Consider the following 12227-nt stretch of genomic DNA (forward strand, 5'->3'; position numbering starts at 1 on the left):
TTTGCATTATGAATTGTTCTTTAAATAATTACTTTATGTTAAATGTATACATTGTATATGCATGTATAAAATATTATGTAGTCCAAACTAAATTATACCATCTGTTCATAATTCAACTTTATTGAAATTCAATCATGCACGTGTGATACAACAGTAAGTGTTTCAGGCGACTGAAGTAATTAAGATTTTATCATCAAAAATTTGTTTTAATTAAATATTATTCCATTAGCCCTTCAGCAAGAAGTCAGTTGATATTGTTTACAAACTGCCAATTTCGCTAAAGCTTTCGGTCGTATCAAATACAGTTTTTGAATATCCATATGATTTGTCCGTAAGATTGCCCGTCAAAATTATATTGGTCTCAAGTGAATTCAAATTTCGGCAGTTTTTAAAACTTTTTATGCACATGGAAGAATTAAGTTCTCTTATCTATCTAGTCCATAGATCAATGTCGTGCATGCCTTACCTTGAGACCAAAAATGTATAAAACTTGTGATAAAATTGAAAAAGTCTGTTGTCTTGTCTGTTTGTGCATTTTTAGGACAAATATAGTAAAGTCAATGGAAGAACGCGCATGTGTTTGTGTATTACAATGTGACATTTATAAAATACATCCTTTTGAGTTTATTCAGTGTGCAGGACTTGTGACATGTGCACATTCACCTATTCCAAAAATTATGTAGAGTCAGAGGCATAAAATATTTTATATTTATCATGTTGATTACCCTCATCATTTGTAAGACATAACTTCGATTTTAAGAAATGGTATATTGTTTTATCAGCTGTTTAAAATATGCACACTCTTCCAGTGGTGAAGGGATATGCGCATGGAGCTTAATTAGAGAAAAAGTATAAACTCTCATTCCAAGAAGGCATGCAATAAAGATTTACTTTTGTATTGCTTCAAGTCTTTTATTTTTATGACTTGTAGCATCAAAAGTTTCTCCTTCCTTCTCTGCCAAAGTTAAATGTAAAAACAAACAGCAACAGAAACTTCAAAATCGGTCATTGAATTTACAAATGAGTTGAGCCTACAGCGGACGATGGATTTCCTGGCATTTGGCAAAATTGCATGTACTATTGAGGTGATTTCTATATATATCATGATTACTGTTATAAACTCCTTGAGAGTTAGCTTTCGTATTCTAATGTAGTAAGATAAACTAAAAAAAAAACTTTGTTTATGAGACTATGGCATCTGTTTGCCTACAAACTTAGCCAACACATTTATCCTATACACTAGAAATATGGGTAAATGGCAAGCTTTTGTTGTATCCGTCTGTTGTCTTTTGGCTTGTTTATACCTCAATGATTATAGATATTACAATGTAGCTCGTCTCAGTAAACATCAAGGTATACATTATTTTAATGGCTCCAATGTATTTTGGAGGCAATTTGTCATTAAACCTTCAATATTTAAGGACCTTTTGCTGTTTTATGTATTTTCAAGTCTTTTTTATATGTTGTGGTAGAGCTAGTGCTTGTTGATTATTGTATCAATGTTGTTGTTTTTTCTTCAAATCGATCCTCGCGATGTAATAGATACAATACAATGCAAAGCTTTTCCGTCAATAACTATAGTCCCTTTTCTTAAGAGTCTAAACATTAAACATGGTAGTTTAGTTCGTAATAAAAATATATATATTTTACTTATCGGTTCCTCGGAACTACTGGTTAATTATAGCTCTACATTCTTTTAAGCGAGAGTTTATTTGAACTTCTGTCAACATACAAACAAAAAACATACGAACGTTTTAAGCCTACCGGGAGGTATTACATTCAGGTAGTATGTTAACACCTTTTACCCAATTTTACAAATTTTCAAATCTCTGCTAAAAGCTGGGTTTTCAAATATGGCTTCAGGGATGTTGCCTTTTGTGTCAGCCATTTTTCAATATACAGAATTGTCGACACAAATCTTCCATCTCATAAGCTACACATGTCACCATCATAACTCAAACTGTATTTCTGTCCATCTGTTTTATTTATGTTTTTTCTTTTGGTAACAGAATTCCTTTCTTATACCACATGTAATTTTTAAACAAGGTACTGTTCAAGACTTCTTGCTACACGTTCCGCATGATTTCAATATTTTCGTTTGCATATAATTATAGTCGCCTTTTGTCATTTGTAGACAATCGTATAGTTAATTTTTATTTTGAAATTAAGAATTAGGTCCATGCTCGGAGAAGAAAATTCGTATGATTCTACAACAGATGAAATGTAAGGGTAGACTTAAAGGGTACAAAACCATTGTCAGTTTACTCACATATGTATTGAATTTCGGAAAGGGACTGCATGAATATATATATGTGTGTGTGTGTGTGTGGTATATAGGAGTAAGTTTTGTCGCGTCCCGTCGCGTCGCGTCGCGTCCCGTCGCGTCCCGAAATCTATTATCTCAGTTATTACTAAAGGATTTGATTCAAACTTAAAATAGATGTTCCACCTTATCACCCACATCATGTGACACAAGGTGCATAACTCTGACGCCAAGTTTTCATGAATTATGTCCCCTTTTACTTAGCATTTAAGGTTAATTTTGTTGTATTTTCACTATATCTCAGTTATTACTAAATGGATTTGATTCAGACTTAAAATAGTTGTTCCACCTCATCACCCACATCATGTGACATAAGGTGCTTAACTCTGACAACAATATTTTATGAATTATGTCCCCTTTTTACTTTAAATTTAAGGTTGATTTTGATGTATTTTCACTATATCTCAATTATTACAAAATGGATTTGATTCAAACTTAAAAAAGATGTTCCACCTCATCACCCACATCATGTGACACAAAGTGCATAACTCTGACACCAATTTTTTATGAATTATGCCCCTTTTTACTTAGAATTTAAGGTTAATTTTGATGTATATTCACTGTATCTCAGTTACTACTAAATGGATTTGATTTAAACTTAAAATAGATGTTCCACCTCATCACCCACATCATGTGACACAAGGTGCATAACTCTGACACCAATTTTTCTTGAATTATGTCCCCTTTTATTTAGAATTTAAGGTTAATTTTGATGTATTTTCACTATATCTCATTCTGATTGGCTTAGAGCCAAAGGGAAGTAGCCTTTTTTTAACTTTTGTACTGAGTTTCTTCCCCTTAAATTCCAGGAATTAGTCTATTTTTAGAAATCCTAATTTTAGATTTTCAATATTTTTGGTATTTTTCTAACTTTTTTATTATCAGTCCTATGTAAAATGTAAATACATTTTTCTGTGGTAACATGGGTCGGTAAGACACTTTTTTGTATTCTTTTAGTGTATCTCTTATATTAGAGATTTTTTTATATTTACCTCATCCCTCACCCAGGGCACATAATTATACTAGTATTACTTATATGTGGAAGCCCAGGATGAAGTACTCCAAAGACGAGTAAACTTCTTTTTAAGTATTAAGCTTTTTTGACATTTTTATATTATTCTAAGTATTTTTAAGATTACTTATGGTTGCCATTCTTCTGTGACAAGACCGTATGGTGGGGGTATGAGTCACTCCTGTGACAGTTCTAGTTGACAATTGTTTACTTTTATTTCTTTACAAATGGCATTTTGTTTTAAAGTGGGGGATTCTTTTAGAATATTTTAAGTATCCAATTCTACAAGACAAAACGGTAAAGTCTACTCGACATATGGGTTGTTTATTAATATGTTGTTTGTTTACTAAACATTTTTGTTGTTTTGTGAATACTGCTTTATCTCAAAAGCATCGGTTGGTTTTCAGAAGTCAAACACAAAAGATAATTGATAAGGGTAGATTTCTTGGAAGCACAGAGCACCACAAACACATATCTCAGAGTCACGCATTTGCAAAGTAGACCCACAACAGAAAGAAGCTGTAACGGAAAAATATTACAGACGGGTTGCTTCAAAAATGCAACAAGCACAAATTACATTTTATGCAAAACATAGATACAGTGGGAGGAAGGAGTAAGAGATAGAAAGGAGATGGGGGAGAGGGTTAAAGGGAAAAGTAGAAAAAAGGATGAATATACAAAGGAAATTTTTATCACATTTACATTACAACGTTAACTACAGTAGTGCAGACATTCATGCACAAAAGACAAAAACACACAGCTACACACTACTAACTAGTATACATAAACAGACAAGTAAGATACAACAACACTGAAGGGCACCGCCCGAGACACACAGAGGCAAAATCAAACAATCGAAGTAAAAGGGAGATGGGATGTCAAAAACAAGGGAGTGCAATTCCAAAGGGAGAGAATGGAGGCGATAGGGGAGAGTGAGGAGAAAGAGAAAAGAAACGCTTACAACAAAAAAGACAACATATTATGTTAGAAGTTGCAAGATCATCGAACCGTTATCTTCCGGCACGGTTTGGAGCATCTTGGATATTGTAGTATTTATTCGGAATGAAAGTCTGCCTAAAATAGCTTTAATGGAAGTCAACTTCAAAATGACAAAATCTACTCTTATATTATATAATGTTAATTATTTCTTTCAAAGTGGACATAACACGCGAAAAATTAAGCTGAAAGAGAAAAGTCTCAACTTAAAGGCCGTTATCGTAGATATGTGTATGAGATTCTGGGTTTTACAAGTGTGTAAAACAAACAAATATGTCATTTATTACTTTTGTTTCATTATATAGTCATTGTTTTATTTTTACAAATGTAGATTTACAAATTATTTCAAATTTCTGTACTGGCAGTATAAATATAAAGTGAAAAAGTAGTCCAACATCGGGAGCAGCACAAAAGTTATCCGAATAAATTTGTTTTTCACACTTGTAAAAAAATCTGTTAGCCAATCAAATTGAAGGAAACGGTCCAAAAAAGAAACAAATGATCCTACACTTAGTCTACCAGTTGTATAATTGTGTATAATTGCCATGCCTTGTTTGACATTTACAAGTTTTATTGCTTATGTCCTTACGTTGTAAAGGTGTCAGCATGAAACTTTTGTACTACTTTTACTGATTAGCACATTCATTGATTATATTATTTGTTTCAGCAACTCAGGGCTCTGTATACAGATATTTGAATTTTGCTATGACTGTAACATGGATTCTTCGTGTTTAACATTTATCGAACAAGTGACTTTGGCGATCAGTTTTACAACATCTGGATATGATCTTACAACAGAACTGATATCACCGAGTGGAACGCAGTCAATATTAATGGATTTGAAATTTTATCATAATCAGGTAATTCATTTGTTCTTGGTTCTTAAATTGTTTTTGAACAACAGGGGTAAGATTCCTAAACGTTACTTATGTATTGTTTGAAATTATGATTTCGATTACCATCTATCTAATGTACGGGGAGCGGTGAGTCGGTGACAGAATTATTTATTATTGAAACTTTATAAAAAGACAGTGTTAATATTATCAAGATAGAATAATAGACATGTTAACAAAATTAGTGATAGCTCCTTTCTTGATATCTTATGCCAGATCACGTAATGCTCACCCAACTTTCCATTAACCAATTTTTCGTCTGAGGAAAATTTTGCACTATAAGAAGAAAGACATATCTAAATTCCTCGAGAGAAGTAAATAGTTCAAATCCCTGGTTTGCGCATAAAATATAGATATCGTTTTCGACTCTGATTATACATGTCATATTAAATAATATTGCTGATAGATGGGCTGCAGTGTCCCAGTCACATTTTAATAAGAATAGTAGTTCCTTCATCTGTTTCCTTTTGTTCATCTTAATGAGGGGATTATTATCCAAATGTTTTACATAACATAACATAACGTAACACTCCTCCAGATTTGGCTAAAAATAATCTTTCTTTCAAATTGAAGTTTGGTCATATTATGAACGTTAGAATATGAATGTTAAAAACTTTGTTTCTAAACTATTTTAAAAATTCCAAATCAAGAAAAAAGATGACCGCGTCGGGAATCGAACCATGGACCGCCGCGGCAATAAAGACATTTTTTCCGTCGTCGTAACCAATAGTGCTATAGCTGAAGTAGTGAATAATGACTTCAAAATATAGATATTTATAATCGAGACAGTTTACCTGGAGTAAAAACGTGACAAGCGCTTTCCGATATTCATCATAAAAAGTAGTAGAAACAGCAAATTCTCATGTGTTTCCGTAACATAAAGTTTGTCAGTAAATAAGTTTTAAAGCCTTCTTAAGAAGCATTTATTTCAAGATATTTAAAAAAAAAATTTGTTTGTTGTTGTCGAACGATCTGGAGGCATGCCGCTTTAACACATATACATTTATAGCCAAAATATTTTAACAATTCATTGAGTAGAACATGTAAAATTTTCAGAGGAAGCCCTGACATGAAATATTTTTACAAAGTAAGACCCAATATATTGAGAATGCTTGTAGTAAAAAAAGCATTTCAACAATAATGCAAACTATTTAAAGTAAAGCACAAGATTGAATCTATTACACATTATTTCGTTCCCTTTTAGCAAAATAAAGGTATTTGGATAGGATATTAAGTATCACAGAATTTTTTGAAGACATTAATGTTTCAAATTTATGAACAGTTGGCCAGTGGCAAAAAAAAATTGGTTTCAAAAATTTCTTATGTAACATATAATATATTGGGCAGACTTAAAGAAAATGATATTCGTTTTCTACTACATTCATGTTGCAGTTTAAACATATATTGTCTTCTCGTCTGACATGTTCATATCTCCCTGATTCTACCGCTAGATTATGAAAAGATAGCCTTCATTTTGCCAGCGATATTCTATATTTACTCATATTTACACGATTAAGGTATTATTCAGGTTGAAATGAGTGTTTGTAAAGGCTATACGCTGCCAATCTGCTAGATTTATTTATTATTCGAGTACCACACTTGTTTATATATCAATATATCAATTACTCTGTTCAAAGAAAGATGTTTAATTGATACTTGAATTCCATTTTGCTTTTTTTTTTTCTGTTCTAGTCTTTCCCGTCTGACAGTTTTTGTCATACGCTGTGTTTATACATTTTATGGTGTTTATTTTAGAATGCCAACATATTGTTCTGATTTGAATATATATATAATGACAGAAACATCTACGAATAAACGTACGCCTCCCATAAGTAAATAGCTATGTCCTATGATGGGATTATAGACTTGAAAAATATAACAAAAACAAATCTGCACACTATATGAAGTAAAATGTATAATCTAAATATGACAGTTGGTATTTAAAGATCACATATTCTACACACATTCTTAATGATAAGATCAACGCATGTTTATATGAATGTCATTTTTATTCTTTCATTTTTTAAACCTTAAGTTAAGAACATTTTCGGGCGTTATTACTGAAAAAACTGCAGCAGCTGATCTCTTCTTTACTGATTCTCCTTACTGGTTAAAAATGAAGTAAGACGGTATCGGCCAATTCTACTTGATTGAAAATATTTCAGTAAGTAAAAGAAAACTAAGAAAAATACCAGAGACGTCTTTTGACAAGAAAGAAGACGAAAAAGTTTTGAAAATGCGGTTTATAGCTGTTATTGTTTACGTTGTAAAAATGTTATAATGAAGAGATAATAAATCTGGTCCTTTATTTTATCATTTAGGTCTAGATTCTAATAAGATACTCTTGTTGTTTATAATGTAGACAATATACAATAGTAACGAACACAGTTGCCAGTAGGAAAATATTATAAAAAACATTTTTGTAACATTTTTAGTATTTTCTCTGAATTTAAAATATACAAAAAAAGAGTATTTTAAAGAAAGAGTATTTAAACTTCATTTTGGAATAGATAAAGTTATTAGGATAAATTATGTAACACATATGTACAGAATATCATTAAGAAAATGTATAATTATATGTATTTTGTCATGAAATTCAATTTTTAGTTCTTGGTACTAATTTGTCATTCATTTAACAGCCAATACCATAAAACGAGCATGGAGATATACCCTTATGATCACTGTTATCGACAGAGTAAATATTTAAGTAGATATATGTCAAATAGGTCTTAAAAGAGAACTGTAAAACCCAAATATTTCTGAAACTACTGGCCAAATTTTAGAAAATTTGGCGGGAAAGTTCAATTGGTGACTCACTACTAAACGAGACACATTTTTTTTCTGGTGTTTAAAAATGAGAAAGTGATATCCGAACTTTTATTTTACTAAAGCCCTTTGCGATACATAACATCAATCGCATTAGAAGAAAGTATTGTCCATATTATCCAAACGTGCGATTTATGATTTATGATTTCATACCTATATACATTTAACCAATTGATAGCTTATCTGTCCATCGCAAATGAAACTTTGTCTTGTGTGACTTTAAAATGTATTCACGTTTTTGTTTACTAAAATAGCAATACGATACATTATTTGGAGAAGAGAACGAGCTAGTCAGTTTCGTCCTTTTCTGACAACCTTTTCTTCTAACCTCCCTTCTCATTATTTTTACACAAATAGCTAGTAAAGTTTTATCCATGAAATACAAACACAGAGCACTTCTTCAGTTGAAAAATCAAAATGAATGACATAGTTAAAGGTATGATAAGGCTATAGACCATTTTAAAACATTAAGTCCATTAGATAAAAAGTATGAGAAATGAATACAAAATATATCTGTTGCGTATGAAATGTCTTGTACACAATATTAACGATATTTTGTTGCAAAATTTCAGACTTATTCTACAGTAGCCCAAGAAGGAAAATTTGTGTCAGTTCATTTTTGGGGAGAAGAACCATTTGGGAACTGGCGTGTCAAAGTTCACAGCGTACCCTCTTCTAGTAAGATTTCATGCAGTCCTTGTGCATTTTTATGAACAAGAGGACCATGATGGTCCTGAATCGCTCACCTGTCCCCACATGGCCCAGTTTTAAACCGAGTATGATGTCGTTTTTTTCTATTATTTGACATTGTGGCCTAGTTTTTGACCCAGTGTTGAATCTGACCTAGATATCATCAAGATAAAAATTCTAACCAATTTTCATGAAGATCCATTGAAAAATATGGCCTCTAGAGAGGTCACAAATTTTTTTATTATTTGACCTACTGGTCTAGTTATTGATGGCACGTGACCCAGTTTCAAATTTGACCTAGATATCATCAAGGTGAACATTCTGACTTACTTTCATGAAGATCCATTGAAAAATATGGCCTCTAGAGAGGTCACAAGGTTTTTCTATTTTTAGACCTACTGACCTAGTTTTTGACCGCGGTTGATCCAGTTTCGAACTTAAACTATATATCATCCTGAACTAGATATCATCAAGAAAAAAAATCTAACCAATTTTCATACAGATCCCATGAAAAATATGGCCTCTAGCGAGGTCACAAGGTTTTTATGTTATTTGACCTACTGACCTAGTTATTGACGGCATGTGACCCAGTTTCGAACTTGACCTAGATATCATCAAGGTGAACATCCTGACCAATTTTCATGAAGATCCATTCACAAGTATGGCCTCTAGAGAGGTCACAATGTTTTTCTTTTTTTAGACCTACTGACCTAGTTTTTGACTGCAGTTGACCCAGTTTCAAACCTAACCTAGATATCATCAAGATGAACAATCTGACTTTCATACAGATCCCATGAAAAAAATGGCCTCTAGATAGGTCACAAGGTTTTTTATTATATGACCTACTGACCTAGTTTTTGATGGCACGTGACCCGGTTTCGAACTTGACCTAGATATCATTAAGATGAACATTTTCAATAACTTTTATGAAGATCCATTGGAAAGTGTGGCCTCTAGAGAGGTCACAATGTTTTTCTATTTTTAGACCTACTGACCTAGTTTTTGACCGCAGTTGACCCAGTTTCAAATCTGACCTAGATATTATCAAGGTGAACAATCTGATTAACTTTCATACAGATCCCATGAAAAATATGGCCTCTAAATAGGTCACAATTTTTTTTATTATTTAACCTACTGACCTAGTTTTTAATGATACGTAACCCGGTTTCGAACTTGACCTAGATATCATCAAGGTAAACATTTTGAATAAATTTCATGAAGATCCATTGAATAGTATGGCCTCTAGAGAGGTCACAATGTTTTTCTATTTTTAGACCTACTGACCTAGTTTTTGATTGCAGTTGACCCAGTTTCGAACTTGACCTAGATATCATCAAGATAAACATCATGACCAATTTTCATAAAGATCCCTTGAAAAATATGACCTCTAGACTGGTCACAAGCAAAAGTTTACGCACGCACGGACGCACGCACGGACGACGGACGCTGCGCGATCACAAAAGCTCACATTGTCACTTTGTGACATGTGAGCTAAAAATAGGTACAGTCATTGCACTAACCGATACGTGAAGATTATAATATAATCTGATATCTCAGTATCGTCTTATGGAAATTAAATAAAACTTCATACTCTTGTTCACTGTGATGATATGACATGCATTGCGCAGGTCCCATAGATCTGTGTTGCTTTTTCACAAATGTATGTCCTTTTTTAGCTTAGCATATATTTGTGAAATCTGTTATTGCATTTAAGGCGCTCGCGGTAGTTCTTTCGGATGGGCCGATATTTTCCCCAACTCCGTGCGAAGTTCGTATTCTGGAACAATCGGTTTTGTTCGGAGAGTATCGTAAAATTACATCTATGACATCAAAATAATTAAGAAACACGACGTCGTACAAATCCGCTTATCAAGAAATCTGCGGTTTGATAAGTTGATATATCTATACTTTATAAATTATGGATTTACGGTACAAGGATTAAGAACAACCGTACTTTTCACTGTGTATTCGTGAAATTTGATTAGAATGATTTTCTTGATGAAATGTAGGTCAAGTTTGAAAAAGGGTCATCTGGGTTCAAAAACTACGTGACCAGTTCAAATCGAAGAAAAGACTTTTGTATGCAGTATTGGCTGCATTTTTCACTGGACATTCATGAAATTTGATCAGAAAGATTTTTTGATGAAATCTAAGTCAGGCTCGATTAGTATTCATCTGGGGTCAAAACAAGGTCACTTAGTCAATTCAAAAAAACTATATGTATGCAATAGGGGTTGCATTCTGCACTGGGTATTGGTTCCATAGAATTATGAAAAGAAATTCATTTGATTTCACTCCTGTATTTCTTGTTAGTAAGAATTTGGGCGGGTGATAAGAAAATTTACTTGTGCAAGGAAAATACTATTCGCTTATATGTTAAGAACGCTGGGCTATTTTTGTGTCTTTGATAAAAAGTGAGTTAGTTTTATATTTAATTACATATTATTATTTTGGTCATTATTCTACTGCATCCGCTTACATATACTATGTATCCTAATATGCATTACACAAAATGTAAACATTAAAATATTTTTCTCCTAATGACGAAATACATGTAAGTAGAAAACGGTGAATGAAAACTGAAAATATATTTAGCACAGCAAACGCATCCAGAGTGTTGCCGTATAAACCAAAGCGCACAAATTTCTGAAAAGGGTGAACATTATTTAGTTCGGTATATTTCTATCTCACTTATGGTAATATTCATTCTTCCCGAAAGTGGGGGAGCGGGCAGTGCGTTATTTAGCTGCTTCGTCGGTCCGTGTTTCCCTTGTTTATTGTCCGAAGTATGTCTCAGCAACTGGGGGAAAATTAATAGGATGCTTCTCCATCAAGAGAAAATGCACTTACTTTCGTGTCCAGTCGGGACTGCCATTTGATTATTTAACAGTAGTATCCAACTATTTCCATATCGTGACGGGAACCACTTGATGGAACTGAAGACGAGGTTTATGTCAAGTTGATTAATTTCGGTTTTGTGATTTGACATTGCAATTATCATACCATGGGGAACATCGGTTGTTTTTACCGATTTTATATCCCCGACGAAACTCGGAGGGATATAGATTTGGCGTTGTCTGTCCGTCCGTCCTTCCGTCCGTCCGGAGCCATAACTAGGAAGTAGTGGAGAATATTTAAATAAAACTTCATATACATGTTTACCACTATGAGGTTATGTGGTCCGTCAAGTTTCAATCAGATTGCCCAAGTAACACCGGAGTTATGACCCTTAGAAATTTCTAGTGTTAACTATATAGGGTACTGTAAATATGGCATTTTCTGCATCATATCTTTTGATATATTTGACCTAGAACTATGACACTTAAATAGAGTTTCGATCACGATAATGTGGTTGTGCATACACAATTTCGTTTGGATTTCTTTTGTAACTTCAGAGTTATTTCCCTTTATTTGTATAAAAATCCACATATTTGTACAAAAGAAACTTACCATTTGGTAGAATTTCATTAAATTTCTTTCATTCTTT

The 12227-nt window shown here is 32.9% G+C and overlaps 1 protein-coding gene across 1 annotated transcript in view; it reads left to right on the forward strand.

Moving 5' to 3' along the window:
* The window catches only part of LOC128554178 (proprotein convertase subtilisin/kexin type 6-like), a 50044-nt gene extending 41281 nt beyond the window's left edge, over window positions 1-8763 (forward strand). Inside the window, exons 8-9 of the mRNA XM_053535426.1 lie at window positions 4999-5191; window positions 8623-8763. Coding sequence (XP_053391401.1) covers window positions 4999-5191; window positions 8623-8763 — 334 coding nt within the window. The remainder of the gene's footprint in view (window positions 1-4998; window positions 5192-8622) is intronic.
* The last annotated feature ends 3464 nt before the right edge of the window (window positions 8764-12227 follow it).

The sequence above is a fragment of the Mercenaria mercenaria genome, unplaced genomic scaffold (genome assembly GCF_021730395.1).
Source record: "Mercenaria mercenaria strain notata unplaced genomic scaffold, MADL_Memer_1 contig_4799, whole genome shotgun sequence".
NCBI lineage: Eukaryota > Metazoa > Mollusca > Bivalvia > Venerida > Veneridae > Mercenaria > Mercenaria mercenaria.